We start from the raw sequence: 27306 nt of genomic DNA, 5'->3' as shown, positions 1-27306 counted from the left end.
TAGTTTCAAGTCAACTGTGTATATTCACCTCAAACCATCGCTCAAGATAATGTTATTTGGGAGTTTTATTGCAAAAAGAAAGAAAGAAAGAAGAACAGATGTAACATTGCAAATCATTTCATCAGAGTAGTTTTCGTGCAAACTACTCAAGGCCACATTACAATATCCTTTCATCTGTTATAATATATTTAACCCTTCAAGAAATCATATGCTTTGCAACTACTTACAAAGTAAAGTTGTGGCTATACACCTATACACAGGCATTGATAGGATCATGCACACACAATATACAGCACACTTTACATAATTTGTAAGCCATAATGCAGCGATGAATAGAAGACCATATCTATTGGGAGGTGAACTAATTTCTTTGAACACGTTGAATGGGTATACTCTCTCTTTCTCTCTCTCTCTCTCTCTCTCACTGCAACTGCAGTTAGCTTTAATGGGTAATAAAGTAGCAGAGTCAACAAACATTCAGTCAGGCATTATGTAAAAAAACGGAAGGTTTAGAACATGACACATTTTTTTGAAAAAAAAATACACCAAACGGAAAATTCGAAAAGAGCTTCGTAAGAGTAAAACTGATGTATGTGAAAAAATGTATTTACAAATCGAATAAAATATAACTTATTGAAATTAATGAAATTCTTACATCTACTTATTTTCATCACAACTGATTGACAAATTACCCTAAATCGACGTCGATGTGGGGAAATTTGTCAATCAGTTGCAATATAACATAGCTTAAGCCACTATAAAACCCAGACAATAACAAGTGTATTCCCTCTCTGTATGAGAATCGGAATGTATCATGAAAGTCACAAGAACCGCTCCCTTTCCATCCTATCTGGATACAGTCATTTTATCACAGTCACGAACAAGAAAAGTGTTTGGGCACTATCAACCTCCGCATTTCAGTTTTGCTAAGTATCTCGTTTCAAGGCGTTTGTAAGTTGTAGTGCATTCAATAAAAGGACGGATGTAATAAATTCGTTATGAGGACACTTTTCGCCATTTTACAATTTAATGGTATAGTACTTGAAAGTCTTCAAAGGGTCAAAACTTCGGCCTTCTCGGTCTTTTCATACTTCTAGATTTTCTGTACCTGGTTATTGCTTTGCTACAGAGAAATACAAATGGTATTAGCAGTGCCTATCTCTTTTTTCTTTTCCTTTTTTTTCTGTAGAGGGAGGGGATGGGGTGGTGAGACAAGTGAGGATATGTAGTGGAATTGTGGTTCAAAACATTTAGGCCTAGTGCATTTTCGTAATCACCACATCCCATGCATACAGTCCTCACATTTTTGTACTCTGGTAGTGTCGCGTCTCATGGTCGATGGTTGAAGAGGTGGTAATCGACGACTGCTGCGTCTTCGACTTGTTCTTTCCAAAGTACTCCACGAAAGTGTAGAGGTAAGGATTCAAAGAGGCGTTGATTGGGAGGATGAAGACGGCGCACCAGGCGTAGAGGGCGACAGGCAACTCGACGAGGCCAGTCTGGCTTAGGATACCCATGATGATGACGGGCATCCAGCAACAGAAGTCCGTCCCGACGATCACAGCCATCTTGGCAGCCAGTTTGATCTCCTGATCCCGCGAGGAACTCACGTGACTCGAGGCCCCAATGGCCTCGGTAGATCTGCGGACGTTGACGAATATGATGACGTAACACACCAGGATGAAAAGGAACAGGATAAGGTTGATCCCAAGGAATAGAACTATGGAGTAGATCCACGCTGGTTGCATGGTTCCTCCCTCAGACGGTACGTAGATGGTGAGGCCTTGCTCATGTGACCACTCCAAGGTCCCTTCCTGAGATTCGTCGGTACTGAGTGGCAGTCCGATGCAGACATCCGACAAGCCGTAGAAGTTCGGGAGAAAGAACCCTACAATGATTGGCACTGTGCTGAGAATGAGGGTGATTATCCACGTGACTATGACGCACACACGAGCAGACGAACTGTGGAATCTAAGTCTTCCAAAGGGAAAGACGACACTGACGAACCGGTCGAACGTGATTATTGCGAGCAGGAACACCGAACTCTCGCTCGACAAGACTGCCAAAAGGCTGGCGAATGCACAGAGACCGGACTCTCGCCATGCCGAAGCCCTGAGGTAATAGTAGTGTCCGTAGTACAAGTCAGCTGAAGCTACAATGATCATGAAGACACCCATCATCAAGTCGGCTATGGCAAGGTTTGTGATGAAGAATGGCTGCTCGTGCAGCCGCTTATCTTGTTTGTTGTTGCATCTGATGAATAGGACCATCGAGTTACCAATGAGGGCACTGAAACCCAGTATCCACATAGCAATCCGTAAGACAGTGTTAGGCATGAGCCTGTGACAGGAATCCAGGGCCGAACGGCTCCCGGCAGAGCACACGGTGGTGTTACTGAATAGGCAGCAAAGACGGTAGTCGTCTGTCGACCTGTGTTGTATGAAACAGAGCGGGCGATTCATTTTTTGCTCCGATTCGTGATTGTGATTAAGCATGCAATACCCCTTCAACTTTCTTTGAGGGAAAAGAACAAATAAAATGCTACTGACTCTACGCAAGTTCTGATTGTGGACTTTCGTCGGCAGAACTTGACATACATGTATTACATACCTCACTGAATCTTGCAAAATTAAGACTCATACGGCGCAATGTAAAGTTTTGATGTACCTCGAATTTTTCAGTTTCAGACTTTTCCAGCTCCAGTTGTTACAATGGAACGTTTAATACGATGGAAATTACATTCACCATCCATTTTCATGGGAGACGCATGAACTGATAAGAAGTAAATTTCCTTATAATAGTGTCTCACACATTATTCAAACAGAGAGACAGCGAGAGAAGAAAAAAAGGGGGAAAGCTAATAACTGAAATGAATGAAGTGACCCGAATAAGTAAAACTTATCACTCGTCGTTCATTACTACTTTGATATATGGGTAACCAGGAAGACAACACTGACTTCTTTTTTTAACATATCATTCATACTCGCTCGATTCGTATATATTCCTTCACTGGCATCTTCTTTTGTCCTACTCCTCACACACAATGTGTCAATTTACCTTTATTTTAGTGCTTTGGAGATTATTACCTGCAAACACTTCACACTCTCATTTTGGTACGTCGTACACCCTCTGATCGATTTTGAACTACTGAGGCACAAAACAAAGGAGAAGAAAACAGATTGCACTCACAGTCTTTTGAGTTTTGTTATTCCTCTGAACATATCGGGCTCCAGGTGGTCCAGCTCTGTTTCGATCAGACTCCTGGGGTGAGGAATAACACAAGAGAGTCACGTGATATGTAGAGATCATCGTGGTTCATGGCAACAGGGACATTAGTAACTGAACCGCCCGAAACCGTCCGTCAGATTACTCCCTAAACCACCCGAAACCTCCCGTCAGCATTTTTATAGTTTTATGTTTTACTATTTTGTTTTGTTTTCATGTAGAATATATAATTTCGTAATTTGAAAAAGGTCAAAGGTCAACAAAAGTAGATCAGAAGTCTCTTGGTAAAGTCTTAATAGGCTCTCAAGTAAACATAACCTATAATAGACAAAAATAAACATGCAGTGATCTATTTTCCATAATTTAGAAAGTTGTCAAAATGAGAGTAATTATATTGCTGTACCTTCCAAGTACAGCAATAGGCCATTGTGTACGGAATCTTCAGTTGCTAAAGGGTTAACGTTATTCCCTGCATGCTTTAGAGGCCAAACGCGAGTGAAAAGTCACGTGTGAGAATCATATTCAGCCACATAACAAATCAACCACAAATTGTCTACGTGTTCTCATGATTTCTAAGGAACCCGGAGCAAATAATGCTGTAACTCGGCTCAGATTTTTATGTGTTGTAAAAACAAAAGTCTGCTAACAATGTACTATGTTGCCGTTGAGAAAGATTAACCGAACTTAGCGTAAATTTAATAGGCCAACTGATATCAATCAATACCCAAACAATAGAGGTCAACGGATTAGAACTGTGCTATAAAGTTCTAGAATAAGCATCAATAACATCTCCGAGATTAATAATGTCCTTAGGCACAGAAGTTTGATTGCTGATATAATCAATATACCCATAGCCAGCCTGCCTGGAAAATACTGTTTCTTATGTAATTGCTTTTCTGAGAAGTTCACTGCCAATTCAAAAACTTTTTTTTTACTTCTTAAAAGTGATGCGTTCTAGAACTGTTAACGTTCTTTAAACTCCAGTTTTTGTCTCCATTGCAATAACTACCTGTTGTTGTTGTTTGTTTTTTCTGGCTATTACCCTGCTAAACTTGTACAGACGAACTCCCTTTAATATACTATTCAGTCATGTGCTCCGACAGAACTTACAGATGTGTAATTTCCGGTGTATTATCGAAGGTCCCCGGCTCGATGAAGGCGAGTGGATTCCGCTGGAATGAACTGTTGAGCAGACAAGAGAAAACGTTTCGATGACTTGCATTAAACTGACACTAGACTCTTTTCACTATGTGTATTTCTCTGTTCCGTCTTATAGTGGCAGTGTCACATTCCGTATTTCTCCTTATTCTTTTATTACTCGGTTAACCATCGATCAACATTCAAGTATATCAAAAGTTCTCTCTTTTTTTCTTTTATTTTCAGCTCACCAAGCATACTGATTGTAGTGTATAGCCATCACGTTGTTAACATACAATATACACAAGCATGCATGACCAAAACAACACAATGATGGTTTATTGCACTCCCTTCCGCTTTATGCACTGACACAAGCTCTGATAAAATAAAGCGTATATAATTGGGTATGTAAGTATATTATGTATATATATATATATATATATATACGTATATACATATATATATGATATATATATATACTAGTATATATAAGATATATATAATATATATATATATATATCTAATTATATATATAGATATACATATTATACATGCCTAGCATATACATATGCATACACATATAAAAATACATAAAGACTTTGAACGCAAAAAAAAAACAAACCTACAGATTTTCAAAGTTTTGAAATAAGGTCATCAAACAGAGAAAAAATAAATCTTTCGATGATATTACACTCGTTACATAACAAGAAATTTTTTTTGAGTTATCAGAATTATCACATATATTCTAATTATTTCCTTTGTCTTTTAGCAGCTTCAATCTCAAATATCCCAAGTTCATAAAAATGAATATGTCGGTTTTTACATTATTATTTTACATTCTTAACATATAACTATGTATGCATGTATATATGCATATATATATATATATATATATACATATATATACATGTGTGTGTTTATGTGCGTGAGTGCTTGTGATGATGATGATGATGATGATGATGATGAACCACAGCATTTGTATAGCGCCATATATCTGTTGTAGAAACATTCAAAGGCGCAGACTCCGCCAAGAGAGTTAGCAATTGAATGCCTGGTGAAAAATGCTTGTGTGTGTATATAAACATTCATTTCATACATTATTGTAACAAGCACACACAGACACGTCCATACATACATACACACACTAATTTATATGTTGTGCTTACATCCAGGCAACTGCCGATAGTCCGTCGAGCATGCCTCTACGGAGTTCGGTGATCGCATTCCCGGTGAAAGAACTGCACGAGGATATTTAAAGGAGATTTCTCAAATTGCGAGTAATTCCACACATGTTTTCACATCAAACAAATTAAAAGTTTACATCAAGTTTAATGGCATATTTCTGAAATATCACTATATGTACGGAACATTAGTACAGACATGGGCGGCGATCCGGGCGTTATTTACAGGGGATGTGTCTCCACCCCACCTCTCAACCAACTAATCTAATCAAATGGTAAATGTGGTGGATTTTTTTTTTTCTTCTATGATCATTGATATATTTCCATGTATTACACCAGAAGTGTGCACCAGATTTTCAATTCAAAAATGCAAAAAAAAAAGAGAAACTTGTGGCAAGAATACTAAAAAAAAAGGAAACAACGCAAAACAAGAAGTGACAGATACGACGATTTAGCCATTCAAATTGTCCTGTATGCCTATTAATTTTTCTTAATTTTTGATTGAAAAATTCACAAATATTCCACATCATGCCCCTTCGGTCTACTTACCACAGACTACTAGTACACAGTGAAGACGCACACGCGGACCAAAAGGTAACGGATACTACGATTTAGCCATTTACACTGCCCTGAATATTCTTTTTTTTTTTTTTTTTTGCATTTCTATTGAAAATATTAGTTTTTTGCATTTCTATTGAAAATTTTCAACATTTTCCACCAAAAGTGGGCAATGAGATCTTTGAATTTAGATTCCAAAAATAATGCACAAGCTTCCCCGACTTCGAGATACTCCCTCACTCTACCCTCGCTCGGTCGCTGCATTCTCTCGCTTGTTTCTCCCCCACCCGCTGACAGCAAAATAAGAAATGCCTGCGTATACGGCCATAAATGTAAACATGTTTATCTTGTTTATCTTCGGGCGCTATTTTCACAATGTGTAACACTTCATTACAAAGTTGCGGGAAAAAAATAGGTGTTCAGTTCAGATTTGAAGGTACTGAGGCTGTTACAATTCCGAAGTGGGATTGGTAGAGAGTTCCACAGGCGGGGCGCAACAGAAGAGAAGGCTCTATCCCCATACATTTTTAGGCGGGTATTGGAAACATGGAGAGTCAGGCCAGTACAACGTAGTCCTGGTCGTCGCTGACGTACACTGATAAGCGCAGACACGTAGCCAGGAGACAAGTTATGGAGAGCCTTATAAGTAAGCAGTAAGATCTTATACTGCACTCTGCGTTGCACAGGCAGCCAATGAAGCTCAAGGAGTATTGGTGACATATAGTTAAACTTCTTGATGACTATGAGAATGAAATATGTGATGTAAAATATCAAAGGAAAGAAAGATACGCAAAAGCATTAATACTTACACCCCTATTATCTTGTCTAGCCCTCGCATTGCCCCAGCCTCAATGTAACTAATGCGGTTCCTTCGAAGGATTCTATGTGGACAAATAAGAGGTAAAATACATTGTATTTCATGTGAAGTCCTGCAGAAATGTCAAAATGTTACCCATCATGTGCATGGAGAAGATATTGGAATATGCAGGATTCCTTTGTCACCATGGCAATGGCACATCTGATTTCAAAGCACTGCTGATAAATATCATTGGAGTGAGATTACAAGAAACCTTATTACACATGTACAAAAGTAGAGATAAAAAAAAACAACAAAACATTTCGGTTTGAGAGAAAAACAACAACTTCGGCCTTCCTAAATGTGTTGCCAATTTCAGATTAGTTAATGTTTTAAAGGTACATGGTCCCGGTGTTTTAGTCAAGAATGCGTACGCGGGCGCACGGCGCAAGTTTCCTATAGAGACCTACGCTATCGAATCCTCTTTAGCGCTTACGCTGTGGCCCACTTCCCCGAGTTCAAAGAAGTCCGATTCACTGTAGTCAGTGGTCCGATCACAGTTCGGCTCATGATTCGGCTGAGGGGGATGGCAGCTTTAGCAAACTTCTTTTGTGATGTCATAATATATTATATTATATATTATATTATATTATAATCTATATCATTGAAAGGACTGGCCTCGACTAGCCTGCACGCTATTGCCAGTTCTTTTTTGCCAAACTATATGTTAACTATTCATTGTTGTGACTTCGTTGACGATGTTTGTTTGTTTGTTTGGTAAATAAATCTCATTTCAAATCTCATAATAACAAGCACATATATGCATGCACCCTGGCATTACTACAGACTGCGCGATGCGCAGAGAAGACAACGAAGGCAAACGTTACTTAGCATCACCTATGCGCTTTACTCTTGATTACAGCTCAACTTCGGCAATCTTCGTATCAATGCTAACGGTGTTCGGCAGTATCATCAACAGCGCCCACTACACTACCGGGACTATGCACCTTTAACACTTTTGAGGCTTTTAGGAAATTCTGCAACCAAAGCGAAAATGATTCGTATGAACGTAAAAGTTCCCAAATAAAGATAATTGATTATTCTACGTAATTTGTTATTGAATACTAACACAGAAAAGAATAAAGATATAAGAAAATGTAACACCAATCCCAGAACTGCATTTTCTGGAACTAGGCTCTACTTTCACTGGCAATATCTTATTTGTATAGGGGGATACTACGACTTATACCACGATACAACGGGGATTGTTGTCAATTCTACCATCAGTATAACAACCATCGACATCATCAATGTTTTGCTGCCGGGAAACGATACAGGCCTATATCCATCACCAATGCATTGTTATAATATATTCTAATTCCTGTATATAATAATACCTGCTGCATTCTTTTCGCACTCACATAACAGACATTGCGTTCAATTTACAGTAACTATTACTTGCGACAAATAATGTGTGTAATGCTATCTGTATGTCATAGCTTCTAGTTTTCGTTGTCTTTTCTAGAATTACGTGATCTTACATTTACATATATATTGCTGTCCTTATTGTTTTGTGTTGTTTATGTTTTTTGGGGGGGTGGGGGCTGCTTGAAAGAACACAGTGTCCCACAGTGTGAGAAACACAGTATGAACACAGTGTGAAATCTCTTCATACTGTTAGCTTCCAGCGTTTTAACAGTGTGAACACAATGTGAGTCATCATGTCACAGTGTGAAAACAAGCATTACTATGTGAACACTCTGTGAAAACCACATCACATTGTGAAATTATCTTCACACTGTTAGATTCGAGCGTTTTCACATAGTCAACTATGTAAACACACTGTGAACACACTGTGGGACACCGTTTTTTTTCAGCAAGGGGGGGGGCTTACGTATACATACAATACTTGAAATTGTAAAGTTGGAGTATACTTTCACTGCCATCGATTCAAATGAAGTTTACTGTTTCTTTGTTGTTGTTGTTGTTGTTGTTGTTGTTGTTGTTTTTGTTTTTGTTGTTGTCGTTGGTAGCATGCTCAAGCAAACATTCTCAATGGGTGACACTTTTGAGTTGCATGTGAATAGCAAAGATCTTTTCACGTGTTTTGGAACGGAAAGATATCTCTGAATCATTATATCGTCATTATGTTCCTCTCATTCCATTTACTTACAGATCAGTTAGGCTTATCAGGTCCTGAAAGGTTCCATTCCGAAGGATCTCAATGTTGTTGGAATCAAGGCCCCTGTTTTATAGAGCATGAGATTAAAAAAAAAAGAAAAAAGAATAACTAAATAGGAGGGTACAGCTATACACCTGTTGTGCGCTTCTTTTCTATGGGGAGCATTCCGCCCATGTGAAGTCCCCACAATCATGCGAAGTACACACACTGTTTTATTCAAATGCCTACAAATGTGCACTTGCTCACATCTGGGCCCTATTGCATAAATGTTGAGATCAAAAAAAAAAAGAAAAAAAGAAAAGAAAATCAAACATAAATCGTTGATTGCTCAATATTCTCATGGGCCGATACCTGACTTACGTCTGATTACATCTCTTATTATGATAAGGACCGGCTGGGCACATGGAAGTGATATGGCGCTGAAGTCTTGCTCAAGGACGAAAAAAAAAAAAGAGTCTATACTTGCAGAGGTATACAGAACGTTATATCAATACCTCTTATCAAAGGTGGAAAACGTTGAGAAGCTCCTATCGACAGCAGAGGTACAAAAAATTTAAGTACAAACATTCCTTCTTTTAGGGCAGGAGATTTCCTATGTTATACATCAACCATTGTATAAAACTCACTTTAAAATTTATTCTATACATTTATTTCTTTCCCCAATCGGAATTAATCATCGCATGCATTTTACTTTCCACACGCATCACAAAACAATTCTAACACAAATTCGCCTATAGCAAAGAGTGAAATTTGTGATTATAACTGATAAAACTACTCTGAATATCTAACTAAACTAAAAGTTTGGTTTTTTTAACAAGTCACTACTTATTAAATGAGAAAAGTAATTGCTGACAATCATAACGTTAACGGCTATGATGACACTTAACATGCTAAGCAACATCTAAACGTCTTTTCATATTTATAAGCAATGGTCCATTATGGCTGGGGTAAAACATGCAGTATGAACTCTTCATGCATTGTATATATATATATTATATAGAAAATGGCATAATACGAAACGAGAGAAAGAGACTATAACAGCAAAAAGTAAAAGTAGCAATTAACTCCAACAGTCAACGTCCCTACAAATTTGTTTTTAAGGTTTGCACAAATGGGAACCCTATGAGAGCGATCAATGCAAACGCGCCTTTTCAAGTTAAATTAGGCTCGGCAGCAGCTTAAAATGGTGGTCAATATGTGATTATATGCTCATTGGAAAGTGATTCTCATCTCAGTGTACGCCTCCGACTAGTGGTGATTTATACGTTTGTCTTGTTGAGCTACGGCTGATGGGTATTGCCCGGCAGGGTTTTGTCAAATAACCGACCACCTAGAATATGAAGCTTTCAAAATTAGTAAAGAATATGGATGATCAACAGTCGTCTATGTGAGGTTGCGTTTAAGTGCTTGTGGATGTGTGTGTGTGTGTATGTGTGTGTTTGTTAACTATGGGGTATCCTTTCACGATGTTTAATATCAGACATGAGTCACATGACTACTGTTCATGAATGAGCCGAGACCTCGCTATATGCTAGCATGCTAATTTGACAGCCGAACGTAATTACTAATATCAGCGCTAGGCAATGACCGGCGTATAATATAGAGAGAGTGCAATTCAGTGTCACCATGTCTATAGCGTGATGTCATAATGAGCGCTCAAAAGTGAAAGTCCAAACTTACAGCCACACGAGATTGGGCAAATCGGAGAACATAGGTCTGTTCACATCTTCGATGATATTAAAGTCCAAATATCTAAAGAAATAGGAATAGGAAGTGATACGAGAGGACACTCTAATCAGAGAAACAGATTAACCCCGAATGAAATTTAAAGGAAGAAAAATGGATGCATTAAAGTTATAGGCATATACAGGCCACTAATGAAATGATTTTTCTCCATCGTCTCAAAACCTGAAAAAATAAACACGAACAAAAAATCAATGCAGCATAAGTGCTCACCCTCTGGAGGAAAGAGAATTGTTTTCATTTATTTTTTCTTTTTATTTTCCCTATATGGCAAGGTATGAAGGCAGTTCATGAAAGAGATTGAGATGAATACAAGTGATGAATGATATCATGGATAATATATTCGTACATCGTGAAGACAAGAATGTGATATGGTAAAACAAACAAAAATGTTCTACCAAATACCTGAACTATCTAACGTTAATACGTAAATAGATACTTGTTGCCCAAAATAGCAGACTATCTAGAGAAAATGTACAAGACAAGGAAAGCACAATGTCAAACAGGCAGTACATTTTAATAGCAAAACGTAGATCGATTATAATCACTGCACGGCAACGGTTTCTCATGAGAGACTGAGATATTGTCCGTCTTCTCTATCAAACTTTCATTCAGTAGCATGAAATCTACACGAAATACTTGAACAGCATCACAAAGATATATATTTCACTTATCTAATGAAATTTGATCTGCGACATGCATTTGATGGAGTTTGATATACCGATCATGTAATTTTACTTACAGTTCTGCAAGTTCGTGCAATCCGTTCAGGGCACCCGGCTCTATGGCAGCGATGTAATTGCGTTTAAGGGTCCTGATAAGAAACAATCAGTGCTTGCTTTATAGTGCAAATGTGAATCGATGCTTGTTTTTTTTTTGTTTTTTGTTTTATTTGTTTGTTTTTTTTTTTTTTGCTTGTTTGTGTCTCACGTGTATAGCATGTATAGGGTGGTATATCAATACCGGGGATTGTTCATTCATGTGATATAACGTGACAGTTTACTATTCGAAGCTATTACCCAATAGCAGCAAGTCATTCAGCTATTCAGTGTAAATAGAAGTATGCATAAATAGTATATAGAGATATAGATACTAAGGAACATGATACATGGAACATACGCACAGTGATTCACACCTCAAACAGTTCAATGGGAAAATTGTAAATTCAAAGTTTAATGTATCTCAATTTACAATCCCTCTTGTAAAATTTCTCGCCTGATGGAAGTAAAATTGCAACGCAATTTGTATTTCAAAAAGCAACAATAAAACATGAACCATATTTCTAACAAGTTACTCTGGTTTGATAGACGATATCTGTGTATTATGAATATAAGGCTTACAAAATTTGTAATCTTGGCAGAGCTGTGTACACATGGGCCTGAACTGCTGTTAGGTGGTTATTACTCAAATCTCTGCAAAGAAAGAAATAGAAAGACATAAAAAAATCATAGATAAAGTTAAACAGCGTTTTGTATTGCTCTTAAGAGTTTGGAATTCAAGCGGTCCAACTGTACAGTAACAAGCAGTAAACCTCTTGTATGATACGTTTATAGTAATATAATCATAAGTATGATACAAAATGTGGCCTTAGAGTTTAAAGTCGGGTACTATACCAAAGTCTATCCCTTTAGTCTCAGACAAACCTCCATCCACACCTGTTGTAAAAATCTCAGGGAAATGGATAAACTCTTGAACTTTTGTTATTGGTGCCAAACAATCAGCTTGTTGACCGAATAATTTCAAATCCTTAAACTCTTCGTCATCGTTAACCACATCGGTCTACGCCACAGACAGAATTACTATATAATTTTATATAAATACAATGCATATTTACTTAATGCAAATAAATTGAATTCTTTTTCTTAAGATAGGTCTCCAAGATTTCCAGGTAGGCCTGCATTATGTACATGTAGCACTGACTGTGTAGTTAGCGTTGTTTACATTGTGTTAAGAAAAAAAGAATAAAAGTAAGGAATCTATTCCATACCAGAAATTTATTGCCTCCTACACGATGTCATGATGCATACATTTAAGCATCAATTAGTTGGTATCTATCACGTTATTCACTATTTGAATACTTGGCTATGTCGTGTTACGTGAAAACACACCATTGTTTACTAAGTGGCATTTATTCCGTCTAAACATTAAAAAAGTAATCATTAAGGTAACCTTTAATGTTCAAATTGCACCGCATTACAGAAATACTTAACAGTACATTGTATACAATACATACAAGCAGTACATTAATATAATCATGAATTTATGATATAACACATTATATTGTATCAGACTCCTTTCATATACATAAGTATACTTTATACAAATCAAATTTATATAGATTATATTACTCAAACTTATACATAGTTATATACATTATATATATATATATATATATATATATATATATATTTTTTTTTTTTTTTTTTTTTTTTTTAATTGAACTTACAAGTTCTGCAGCGAAGTCAGATGCAAAAATACTTTCTCTGGAAGCGTGTATATATCGTTATACGACAGTGCCCTGGAAACAGAAAAGAGAAGCAAGACTGTTGAACTATAGACCTTCATAGGGGCAAGCTTCTTCAACAATATCTCCTTAGTTGCATTATATATTGTTGCTATGAATGAATTATATCATGTTTCATACCATTTTTTTTGGGGGGGGGGGCAGAAATAACGTAAATACTCAATTGTTTAGTTTGAGCACCAGAGGATAAATAGAGCAAAAGTGGAATAAATTCTGTCCAATCAACCGATAATAATGTTGAAGAAGAATATATTATTGCAAATATTATCATTAAAATGAACTGAAATCAAAAGTCATTCCCAGGAAGAAATGTCTGAATACATTTTATAGCGAAAACACCATTATTGTCTGTTAATATGCTCTTCCCTAAAAATACCTAAAAACTAAATCAGAAGGTTTCATAATAATTATATCTAAAAACTATATAGATGTATAACTTCATATATTTCATTCAATCTGACATACTCAATCTTTCCATCGATGAATGCATAGCTAGAAGTACGATTTGTGAGAACTAGCAAAAATAAAAATCAGTGGAATCTGAAAAACTGAAAAGAGTCATTACATCACAGATACCGTCCTCTCCATTCAATACAGAGAAGGGATTTTGAGGCGGAAAATTCGCTGGAGGAAAACCTCTTAAGTGATTCTTCACTTGTCCGAGGATAATTGACGATGATGATTTCACGTCAATAAGCCTTCATGTAAAAAGTAATTCATATTATTAAAAAAAAAAAATATATCAGTCTCACGAAATGGAGGGTTGTATAATTATGACAATTTTAGCTATGATTTCAATTGAAATTAAGTCTAAAGAGGAAGACTTTGAAATGTAAAGGAAACTTTGTCAAATGCCTAATGGACAACCTCCATTGAATATAAATTCTACTCAGTCCTTGTGGGGAAAAAATACCGCCAGAAGCAAATAAAAGAAGAATTAACCTAAAGAGGTTATAATTCTATTCATATGAAAAGTTAATGGGACTCCTGGAAAGTATTCTATTGTGTTTAAATATTTCAAAAGCAATCTTGAATTGATATCAAGCAACTTCACTTCTTTTTCACTCACAGTCTGAGCAGGTTTCCCAGCCCAGCAAAGCTGTCACTTTCGATTCGATTGATGCGGTTGTAGGACAAATCCCTGGGAAAGAAATAAAGTATGGAAAAATGATAATGTCTCTAGCAACATATGAACAATACGCACAAAACGCTGGGGCAGGAGTCTATACGTTTGTGTGTACAAACGAAGTTGTAGTACACTGTAATAATTTGACCGGGGAATCGGCCAATTAAGAAGGTATACTGTAAATTTGCACGAGACTTACATAATGTTATGCGCTTATACACACAAATCACGCGACTTAATTGTCATTTTTTGGCGGCATGCATTTACTTTCTTGATAACATCTATTCTACTACTTCTTAAAATTGATAGAATCCTGAGTTGACCACAGAGAATTGTGTTTTCTTTTTCTTATATTAATCATAATTAAAGATTTTATGTTTCTGATATTTTCGTGGTTTATCTCAAGCCTTCATCTTATTCGCCTCTCCTCATACTACCTGACAGATATTTGTCAATCTTTTAAGTGGTTTTCTATTCTGGCGCTATTGGTCAGATTTGTATCGCTCCCTCCTATACGCAGTCGTAAGTACAGGTTTCTAGATATGCGTCGGTATTGTCATAATCAATGTACTTTTTTTTAAAGAAATGTTTAAAAACACAGCATACTTTCTCTACTTACATAACTTTCATTGATCATAATTTATGTCAATAACTATCTCAAATTACAGTAACTGACTCCAAGTGGTATATACAACATGAAATGTATAAGATCTTATCTCCCACGTGGAACAATTTGGGACAAATCGGTCGGATATCAGTAAGTTCAAAACTCGTTCACAAAATTTTGATTCCGAGTATAAAAGTGGGGACATTTGGCTGGCTTGACAAACAGGCATTTCAAGGTTATGCGATTGCTCAAATCATAATCGAGGTATTGTTATCAGTCATGATACAATTAAATGCATTTCATATATATATATATATATATATATATATATATATATATATATTGTGGGGGGGGGGTCTTTCATTTAACTGACATTGAGACTGCTACATTCTTAGATAAGCTTATTAAACCATCTAGCCCCTGGAAATGATTCCTGTGGTTTGGTGCTTCAATTCTCAAAATCATTTAATACTTCTTGTTTATGTTTCAGAAGGAAGAATTTCTGTTAATGTATGGTTTCTTTCTCTCTCTCTCTCTCTCTCTCTCTCTTTCTTGAATTTCAGAAGCCTCTAAATTGCAACATTTACACCTGATACCTAAATTGGCAACTGGGAGAGGATAAAAGTTCCTGACTCCTCAAATTCTTTCTGAATCCTTGCAGATGGAATAAAGCTAACGAGTTCCATCGTTCTCCAGTGCAAGACATACAGAGAAATTCAGAGATGTTAATTGTCTGATGAAAAAATGACATTTTTAAAGCAAAATTCCTACAGGAGGCGATGGATTAGGTAGGGGGTGATATTAAATATCAATCGGATTTGTTGCGTGTAATTTCATCAAATTAACAATACTTGTACAGTTATTTGTACATAGCATTTTTTACATAACATTTCTTTTGTTTGTACTTGCTTATATTGACGCGAATGATCGTCCTTGTTAATGGCAAAAGCAACTACAATATGTATGTGCAAATTGAAGTATTTATATTCATAAGTTTAGAAGAACAAACACATCGATAACAAAGTATTCAGCTTACAGAGTTCGTAGTGAAGTCAAATTGATGAAGGTAAATAATCCCACGTCGGAAATGTTATTAGATGACAGCAGTCTGTAAAGATATTGTACACGGGGAAAGACAGAGAATCAAACAAATGAAACAAAATCAAAATGTGATATAAAACGAACTCGCGATATTATAGAACTTTATAAGTAAAACGATGTCACGCCAACGAATGCAATGAAAACGACTGCACATGATAGGCCTTTGTCGTAAGGAGTTGATGAAAGTGGATTTGCCTTTGGCAACTGGAAACACTTAAAGAAAATAAAAAGATATTATCACCACTTTTGTTTAGAAGGCAATTAGGGGGCCGAAGGTCGCAGCTTATGGTGTGAATATCCAAATTTGATCAACCAACGCAATTAGGACAAATTGCTCGTCTAGGAATTATGGTGGTTTCGTGACACTCTCACTTCCACCCCCATCAGCACTTGTTGAGCAAAGAGCACGGAACCCAGGACTCTTTCCCTTGATAAATATTTGCATTTCCACCGAGGGCACACACACACACACACACACACACACACACAATTAATTGACAAAAACTGCTTAAAGTCAGAATGTAAACCATGGTATAGTGCAATTTAAGCTCTCAAATGGTAGAATTTTCCTTTGGAATTACCACTGAAACAAATTGTAAGCATTGTTCTCAATCCGCTTTTGCTGCTACTTTGTCGCTTCCTGTTCATCGCATCGCGACCAAACGGCCTCTACGAAATGTGTGCACTATTGAGACAACGATCGAAATATCAAAATTTAATACCGAATATCAGCTATTTTATTTCTTTTTCTGTGACTGCCAGACACTGTTACAGCTGCAGTGGATGACACGGATTAACATTAAGTTGGATGTGACTATCCGCCGATGTTACCAATTAGGCATGATGCGGAGGCTTAAAGGGAAACTCCAATAAGTTTATGACTTTGTTCCAAGGTTTGTAATGAAAAGTCCATCTCACTGAAACTCAAAAACATGATGAAAAAAACATGAAATACAAACAAATTTTGTTCCAATCATACTCATGGACAGTGCATTTTGGTTTTAATACCTACATAATGAAACCGACAATAAACTGTTGCTATGCTACTATACTCTGCCCAATGCTTGTATAAAACCGATATTGAAGTTGGTTGGATGCGAGTGAACAACGATTTCACATTTTATTATTGCGATTTGATTAACTTAAGCAGAGATTCTGATTACACCCCACATACGGACATTTATGACACAACAGCAAATGGTCCAAAAAGTTCGTGCAATTATTCAGATGAAAAAACAGAACAAAAATGCGGGAGACTGTGACGAGCCTGGGTGTTCGCGTCCACCTTTTCTATAATACAGAGGCTGCTGTGTAAGGCGGTAAATTTGTAGTCTCGGTAATTTCAATCCGGTTTAATCTTCCGTGATATTCCAAATTATGTATACATGACATGTCATTTGATGGTGCTTAGAGTGCAGAAAACTACACAAAAAGCTCAGCTGAAACTATACAGATTTATACTTTCTGTTGATTAAAAAGGAAATGGTGCATAATGCATCATAATTCCATGTTTGCACATGAAATTGAACAAATTAACAAATAAGAACACATATATTCCAATGCCTTAAAGGGTGACAGAGTATTGGTTGAGATGAGGATTCAGCCTTCAACTTTTTTTTTTGCGAAACGTTAAAAAGCATACAATTCCAAGGGGACTTAATATTGTTTGATAAAAATCGGTTTTGAAATGGCTGAGATATCTAGAAACAGAGTAAAACAAAGCGATATTATAATAAAAGGTGGGTCACACCTTCTATTGGGAACACTTTGTTTGGGATATCTCAGCCATTTCAAAACCACATTTCCTCAAATAAACTTTTAATTCCTCTTAGAATTATACGCTTTTCAGTATTTCATAAAAGGTCTTTCATTACCTAAAAAAAAAAAAAATCATCATCAAAAAACGTTGGAAACCTGAAGCCCCATTTCAACTAAAACTTTTCCATCCCTTTGATTTGATCTGAACTCTTGGGTTGGTCTCTCTGTGACTTGTTTTTTGTTTTTTGTTTTTTATTTGGCAGTCTAAAACAAACGATACTTAGTAATTCATGGCGCCATTGTTTGTTCTACCAAGTTATGTTTGCGTGTGGGGGCGCTGTGGCATAGTGGATAAGACTCTCGACTCCCGGTCGGAGGACCCGAGTTCGAATCCCGCCTAGTGCTTACGTCCTTGGACAAGATGTGTTTACCCACCGTGTCCCTCTTGACCCAGGTGTATATGGGTACCTGGCAACGCTAGGGTAATAAATGATGGCAGGGTCCTCTGGTAGAGTAGTGGCAACACTGAAAAGGCCATACCCTGGGTAAATAAGACCTTATTATCTTAATTATTATTATTCTGTCAAATTTTTGAAATGTGAATGCTATCACTCTCAAGTCATTTTCACGTTGATCACTATTTAAAATGCGAGTTCACCCATAAATACACACGTATATGTTTCAAATGTACATGTATTAACATAAGCCACGAGCACTTGATATACTCAAGAAAAATCAAAATCATAACAGCACTGTTCTGGTTTCGTAGCACACAGCTCATGGGGAGGCTATTATTCGAGTTCAATTTATACGATGAATTTGATAAATGAAGCGCAGTGCGTCAGACTCGTGGCCGGTGAGTTTGTATTTTTATCAAGTCCCCCCCCCCCCTCCCTCCTACACACAGGCACTTTCGCAGAACACGTGATCAATGTATAACATGCTGCTGCCTTTTCATGTGACAAAAAGCCATAAGCTGTCTGATAAAAGGACTGACAATTCTAAATATTAGATGTCTTTTGTTACATTTGGATACTTTGTATCCTGTTTGTAAATGGATTTGGTAAGCGGGAGGAACACACTTAATCCCACCCCCAACAAAAAAAAAAAGAGAAAAGGTTCATGAAAATATACTCACAGCCTAGACAGGAACTGATACGTGTGAGAAGAAGCTGGAATGCCTGCAGAAAGATTTTTTGCGGTAGACAGCTTCCTGAAGCATGAAATATAAGCGAAATAAATTAATCATTATCATTTGGACAATTTACATTGCTGTAGAATTCCCACACGAGGGAAGGCACACGTATTTTGGTCTTACATATAACACCCATCATATTCAATGTTTAATTGTATGATACATAAATTGGTGCAAACGGGTGTAAAGTATACCACTGCAAGAACTACTTCCACATCTTATGAAGATGCTGTGTTTTAAACAACACATACACTCACATTATATTAAAGTACAGAGACGTTTATGATATTATGTACATGTACAAACACACACACACACATTATATATACATATACATATATATATATATATATATATATATATATATACATATAGTAAAAACAGTCGTATAAACAACGCAGTGTTTATACGACTGTTTTTACTCTTGATATGTATTTATTACACACCGACGCAGAACTTTCATATACATAATATCATATATATATATATATATATATATATATATATATAGTAAAAACAGTCGTATAAACACCGCGATGTTTATACGACTGTTTTTACTCTTGATATCTAGTTATTACACACCGACGCAGAACTTTCATATTTTGATGTCATACAAGTGGGGGCGCTGTGGCATAGTGGACAAGACTCCCGACTCCCGCTCGGAGGACCCGAGTTCAAATCCCGCCCAGCGCTTACGTCCTTGGACAAGATGTTTTACCCACCATGTCCCTCTCGACCCAGGTGTATAAATGGGTACCTGGCAACGCTGGGGTAATAATAATGGCAGGGCCCTCTGGCAGAGCAGTGGCAACACCGAAGAGGCTACCCTGGGTAAATAAGACCTTATTATTATTATTATCATTATCATTATTATCATATTATATATATATATATATATATATATATACATATATAGTAAAAACGCGGTGTTTATACGACTGTTTTTACTCTTCATATCTATTTATTACACACCGACGCAGAACTGTCATATTTTGATATATATATGTATATATATATATATATATATATATCTACACATGTAATATGTAATTTTATGTGAATATAGATGCATGTGTGTTTATAATAAACATGCAACTCATCTAAACGTAAAGACGTAAAGACTTTGCGACTGGTATATTACAATTAAATGCCGACCAACCGTTTACTCTACAGATAAGTGATAACTTCTACTTAGCGAGCTCTCGAGATAGCACACGTGATCTGCGAAATGCAAATACTCGCACTGACTAGTGCTCGGAGAAGCATTACGATTGAATACCAGATAACATTAAGCGATGGCTATGATTTAATCTTTCTGCTTGTTTTGATCGACCCATTAGCGCGAAATCAATCAAATTCGACAGGACCTTTTCCTGAGGGGAAAAAAACTGTGAGACTGCTTATAGTTAAAATATTAAAGGCTACTTTTCAAGAACATGAATTCTAATGAGTTAGAGGGATCGATAATTTACTTTGCAAAGTGGTTAGGTGTTTACCTGAAATATCTTCAACTTGACAGTTCGGAGCCCTTTATCTCTATCAGACCTAGGCGTTCAATTCACACACCATCATTAATCCATCATTGGGGATCAATCACCCACACGTATTGAATAATATTCTCTCCAGACTTGTGACATATTCTTATCGTTTATGTCACAAGTCACTATTGGGTTAAGATTCTCTAGAGTGAAAAAACAAACAAAGAAGTATACGTACAAGAATCGCACGATTGGTGGTAGCTGCAGTGCCAGCGAGTTGTCCCGCGTCCCAATATCACAGACGGCGCCACTCGCCCAGCAAGACGTGCAGGAATCGTCGCATTTTCCCGGGTCTTTCAGAATGAGAGAGCAAAATGATAGTAATGATAGTAATGAAAATAATTATTACAATAATAATAATAATAATAATAATAATAATAATAATAATAATAATAATAATAATAACAATAATAACAATATATCAATCGATCTCTCACTCAACCTTTGCTTGCACAGAGTAGCGGCTTTGATGAGGTACAATGTGACATTAAATGATTTCAGATTTCAGAGCATTTGACTTGAGGAACATTCTTTTCGTTTTGTTCTTTCCATGGGATTTCTTATTGGACATCACGCTGCCCTGCATTTGTTGCTGTTAATTATTTGATTACTTTTTCGTTTGTTTTGTGTTTTGCTCACTTTGCTCAGGGAGGTGACTTCCCTGCTTTGCTGCATGGATACAGCCATATACAGCAGTGTCAAAACCACTGATGAGGCTGACCATGGATATTGATAATCTAGGACGAATAGATGAATAATCTTGCAAATATATTGTATATATAAATATGCATATATATACTGTATGTACATGTATAGATAAATAAATGAATATATATATATATGGGTTTACAATGGATCTTGATACCATAGAATGAATATAATTATGAATATGTTTGCAAACACATATGTAACGCTGTTGAATTCACTTCAGTTCAGTGTTTTCCTACAATCTGTTTTCAAGACAATATATAACAAAAATTTGACAATAATCTGCAATGAATTATAGGAATTATGAAGGGAAAAAAATAAAATAAAACGATGTCAAATTGAAGGCACACTGTACGATGGAGGGAACACTGATCCTGCTCACCACAAAATCTCTGGTCAGTGGAATCGGCACATTCGGCAGTCCCATCACAGAGTGAAGAAAGAGGAAAACAGGTCCCCGTTGTGTTCATACAATGACCATTGTCTGGTGTTTTACAGGTCCCTTTATCATCTGGGGAAAACGAATGAGAAGGAAAAAACAGTTGTAAATACAAACATGTAACTACAGATTACGTCTTCATTAGTAGTGATGTCTGTTTGCATTTGTGCTGGTAGAATTATGCCTCAATGTGCAGTTTCACACTATGTTCACATTAAGTTTAGTCACTTGTAGAATTGAATCAGCTTTAAAAATGGAGTAAGATTTGTGAAGGTAGAATATACACTGCAAAAAGTCCGGTGTTAAATATGAAGCACCGAGCTGGTGTTAAATTTCCGGTGCTCATTCATGGTGTTAGATTAACACCTCCGGGTGTCATTTCAAAATTTAAACTTGTTTTTTTTTTTTTAATAGTTTCTTAGTCACTGCACTTCTTGTTAATTTTGAACTTCAACAAGACGATAAAGGATTTTCCGATAAAGTACTTAAATGATTTTTGAGAAAATGTGTAAACACATTCACACCACAGTAACACCAGTTGGTGTGGTCCCCTATTGAAGCTGGACGGGTGTGATACCATTGAAATTAACACCACCAATATCAAATCAACACCATGCGGTGTCATTATTGAATTAACTCTAGCGCAGTGTCAAAAATATCACCAGCCAAAGTGTCAAATTAACACCACGAAGTGCCAGGCGAACACCGTCACAATACATTTTCAACACATGTGGGTGTGGTCCTCTATTGAAGTTTGATCGGTGTTAGATTTAACACCCATGGTGTTAAATCTAACACCGATGTTTTTACAGTGTAAAACCAGAAAGTTATGGAATCATAAAAAACTTACGTTTCGCTACAAACTAGCGATATTGGTCGTAACCACATGATATGGGACTATTCATAGCTGAAATGATGATGGTATCAAATTTCAATTCTTCCATTTTTTTTTAAATAAAAATCAGAAAAAACGTATCTAATAATAGATGAATTTACAACTCGTTTCCCCAAAAAATCAGCGTTGATTTGGTTATTGCAAACAACACACTTTCTTTCATGCTGAAGTCTTACGTTTTGATGTTTGATTACACGTACACTATTTTATTTATAATGTAATATACGAATGGCGCTTCTTCACTTTAAATTTCAAGTGGTTGATGGCAAAGATTATATATATATGATATATATATATATATATATATATATATATATATATATATATATATTTACATATATATAATCAAAGGGGCTGTCACTCTTCAAAAAGAGATTGAGCCGGATATGTGGTTTCCTGCACGACTGTCAACCGCAAAACGTGGTAACTGACATTTTCAGACCTTTAATTTAATTTGACCTTCTATAATCGGTCAGTCACAGCCGAACGTGTGGGTTCAGCCAATAATCTTTTGTGTTTTTGTAGTTAAAATTACCTGACCTCGAATCAACGTGCAGTCACTCTACGATAAATGAATGAATAAATATATATGTATATATTATACATTTCATATACTACCCTGTATTACAGTCGCCTAATTTTTTTTTCTTTTTTTAGGCAAAATTTTTCGTTGGACGCTGGCTAGCTTCATTCATGCAAGCGATTTTGATTTATTTCTTCATTTTGTTGCTTTTACTTGTCTTGGTTGGGTATGTTGGACGAGGTTGGCGCCCACACACACTGTATCAAATGAAGTCTCCCTTTTAGCGCTAGCTTTCTAAACTAAAGAACTAGTACAAATTTTATTCTTATATATTCCACGTCTTTACAATTTTTAAGACTTTTTTTCTCAGAGAAAGACATAATCTTTTTATATTGCAAGTGATTGACGACGTAAATAGGCACCGACAAATCGGTATTTTAGAAGTAGCAATGATGAAAAAAACAAACAAACAAACATGGGCATACAATCATACTCTTGCTGGATTCGAACTAAGGATCTCCTGATTACCGGACAGGCTTCGTATCCACTGGACCACCTATAGCTTCCGTTCAACAACTCGTTCTGATTCTAATCCTTATAGCATGTAGCGGGTACTGCGCAAGGAAATTTTTCAAATTCATGAATTCTTGAGTCGAGTTGTTCTTTTATTGCAACTAATTGACAAATTAACTTTCATCGGTGTAAATGAGCACGTAAAGAAGGTTGATTTGTATATTTAAAAGTTGGTTTGAGTCGATTTTCTTTACAAGACTCTCTTCTTCAAATTGTACATAGGGTTGCACAATGTTCAGCTACTTATCACAATACATACTTGTATCAATTGAATGAACAATGTTCCACATACTTTTGCCATTACATTTTTAAGTGTTCTGCTCGAAACTGTGTGGCATTCTGATATGAAAACATCATCTATATATATACAGAGAGAGAGAGAGAGAGAGAGAGAGAAAGATATATACATAATAAAAGTGGCAGATACTGCAAGCGCTGTAGATCCATTCAACCACCCAGCCATGGCAACCAAATCACTTGTCACAAGTTATTGTGGAGTCCAGTTTCAAGTGAAGCATAAAGAGGGTTAATTCGCTTTGCTTTGAGATCAGTGACGAGGGAGGTGTAATTCCTCGTTGCTGATGCAGGCGTATTTCAGCATCAGAGTTTTCGCTTTACATCAACCAATGTCAACATAGATTCCATCATAGACTAGCTTGTCTATCCAAAGTGTAAATATGACATGTTTTCATGATTGGATACGCGTAAATCTCCGAGGATATCCAACATGTTCTGTGTATGAACAATTCCCAAAGAACGTTCATAGCTTTGTAATGTTGCATTTCCTCAGAATTGAGACAAAGGACAGAAGATATTTCCCATGTCAAAGTTCAATATCCTACCATACACAATGGAACATAAATTTTATCTCCAGTGATTTCCCCCCGTTATGTAAATCCAGACTAAATAAATGTCATATAGATTTATGATGCAAAGACCAGCAGGCATAAAAGAGATGGTATAGTTTTGGTTGAAAATGTGCTTTGGGTTTCCAACCTTTTTGTGGGATAATGAGAAATCTCATATGAACTATGAAAGAGCATGTAACTCTAAAAAGAATTCAAAGTTTATTTGATGAAAATTGGTTTTGAAATGGCTGAGATATCCAGAACAAAGGTATTCGAATAGAAGGTGGGACCCAACTTCATACTAGGATCACTTTGTTTACGTTGTTTTTGGATATCTCGGTCATTTCCAAGCCGAGTTTTATCAAATAAGCTTTGAATTTCTCGTAGAATTGTAAGCTCCATAACATTTCATAAGTGGTTTCTTAGTGCCTCGCAAAAAGTTTCAAGCTCAATCCTCCTCTCAACCAATACTATACAATCTCTTTAACAAACAAAGGTTCGTCTCACTAATGAGACGGTGATAATAACCTTGACATGACATTAGACTAGAGTATGGAGCAATGATGGCATTATCATAGCAGAATCCGTGGTAATATTGATCGGGGCGGATCCGGGAATTTCGTAAAGGAGAGGTGCCTTAACAAAATTAAAGGGGGCGCAGACCCTCTCCCCCCCCCCCCATTTTTTTCTTTCTATTTATTTTGTTTTAACAGAAATAAAGGAGGGCGCGCGCCTGGTGCACCCCCTCTGGATCCACCACTGTTGATTACATCAGTTCTGCAGGGTTCTTTACAGTTCTGCACTTCGATTAGGGCACTTTCGCACTTCATTAGTTGAAATTATATCAAATGGAGCTTAACTCACCGCATAGGAATTCGTCGTCACCATACGGGCAGGTACGGGTACCATCACAAAGATCGTCTGGTCCATATGAAAGGTCGCTGGAGGTGCATGTGGCGGCGCGCTCCGGGATTGTTGACGTCATGTGCATTACGTCAGCTGTGTACAGAAGAAATGAATGGATAATGATCGATGAGGGACATCTTTATTTACTTTTTTTTTACCAGAGAAATTAATTGTTTCGTTTTATTTAAGGCGATAATAATGTTACCTGTAATCTGAAATTTCTTGAAGTTCTATTGTTAGATGTAACGTAAGTTATGAATATCTGATTTAATAGTAGTTTCCGTTTCACAAGTCATAAGAATTGAGGTTTTAATGTGCAGTTTCTTCTCCAGAGTATTCATCGAATATGGTGGTTACCATGGGAAGATACTCTGTTTTCGTGCTCGCCTGACACAACCACTAATCTACTTTCTTTCGTTTTTAAATCAAAATGCATCACGTGTATGCAGTAGTGAGAACCAACGCAGTGACATCAACAGCTGCAGATGGTTAGGTCATAATTCTGGAGTCATTGTTATATGATCCAAGAAATTTGTGCAATTATTTATCTTTGTAATTTTCTGTACTATGTTTATTGTCAACAGTTTTCGTTTGTCTGTTATGAAGCATTCATTGACAGCAACGATAGTCTTTGACGACACCGGTTCGCATCATTTTTTTTTTTTTTTTACATCAGTTTCGCATCATCATTTTCACCTTGATTTTCCCCGATCCTAAGTATAAGATGACCATTAACTGCTTGTTGCAAAGATTTCTGAAAGAATCTATCATACAGCAATGAAAGCTGTTATCATGTATAGGACTGACTATGCACACAGAATTCCGCACGCCCATACATCAAACATTGAGCGGTTACAGGATATAATTTCAAGTATGTAAGCCATCTAAAAGGCTGGCAGTCAATCATGATCTCGTCAAAACACGACGCTGTGGTAGTCTTGTCTCTCTTTCGTTGGTCCTAGAGCGCCCATGCTACGAGATGTCAACATAATTTGACAAATCATACTCCCTTAGAATTCCCCAGAGCCACTTTGTCAACAGTTAGAGTCTTGGTGGTCGCATACATACCGGTAATCAAGCCCGCCTCTTTATTCGAAAAGACGCAACTATTATACCACAAGGGCAAACGTCAAAGACTCAGAAACAGTGTAAACACAATGAAAGTGAAAACTTCATCAAGACAATTTTCAGACATCAAAAATCAAAGAACACGGAACTGACATAATGAGCAATCATCTCTCTAATAACCAAACTGTGATTTATCAATCTGTTTGATCATGAAATGGTTATTTTTCTGCAATGAAACATTCAATCTTCGTTCAGTCGGCGTGTGCATGAGCGCATGTGCGTGTGCGTTTACGTGTGCGTGTGCGTGTGTGTTTGCGTGTGCGTGGGCGTTTGCGTGTGCTGAGTGTTTATAGATGTGTGCCTGATTGTGAATGGTAAGATAAGGAGGGATGTTAGGTTGGAGGCGTGCATATAGGGCAGATTAATTGATTGATGATAAAGAGAGATAGATCTATGTATGTGTTATGGAGGATGGGAAGATGTGTTTTTTTTTTTTATTCAAAGGGTTTTATTTATATGTTTTTTGTTTGTGTAGGGCCTACTTGTTGAGTGGAGATATTATGTTGTGAGCATCATAATACATTGTGTACACATATATTGTTTGGTATATGTGAATATTTTGTATATGTGTCTACTTGAACATTTAGGCAAAATTATATATGCGTACTCCTTGAC

General features: G+C 36.6%; 1 protein-coding gene across 1 annotated transcript; it reads right to left on the bottom strand.

Annotated features, from left to right (window-relative positions):
• Positions 1–1298: 1298 nt before the first annotated feature.
• On the bottom strand, positions 1299–25648 carry LOC140244454 (uncharacterized). The gene is made up of 14 exons (XM_072324093.1): positions 25522–25648; positions 21762–21890; positions 20850–20964; positions 14416–14487; positions 13269–13340; positions 12163–12234; positions 11565–11636; positions 10760–10831; positions 9071–9142; positions 6911–6982; positions 5529–5600; positions 4336–4407; positions 3190–3261; positions 1299–2430 (listed from the first exon to the last, which is right to left on the bottom strand). The coding sequence occupies exons 1-14, from the start codon at positions 25646–25648 to the stop codon at positions 1299–1301; spliced, it is 2223 nt and encodes a 740-aa protein (XP_072180194.1).
• Between the last annotated feature and the right edge of the window lie 1658 nt (positions 25649–27306).

This window comes from Diadema setosum, chromosome 21, assembly GCF_964275005.1.
Source record: "Diadema setosum chromosome 21, eeDiaSeto1, whole genome shotgun sequence".
Taxonomy (NCBI): domain Eukaryota; kingdom Metazoa; phylum Echinodermata; class Echinoidea; order Diadematoida; family Diadematidae; genus Diadema; species Diadema setosum.
The sequence above is the reverse complement of the archived record's forward strand: the minus strand, read 5'-3'. Positions and strand labels throughout refer to the sequence as shown.

What these genes read in the sequence shown, in the direction of transcription:
- LOC140244454 (XM_072324093.1), bottom strand. Translation starts at nt 25,648, where the DNA reads ATGCACATGACGTCAACAATCCCGGAGCGCGCCGCCACATGCACCTCC. An exon ending in TTGCCCAATCTCGTGTGGCT is followed by an intron (nt 9,143 to 10,759) that starts GTAAGTTTGGAC and finishes TCTATAAAACAG; the next exon opens with GGGCCTTGATTCCAACAACA. An exon ending in CTGATAAGCCTAACTGATCT is followed by an intron (nt 6,983 to 9,070) that starts GTAAGTAAATGG and finishes TTGTCCACATAG; the next exon opens with AATCCTTCGAAGGAACCGCA.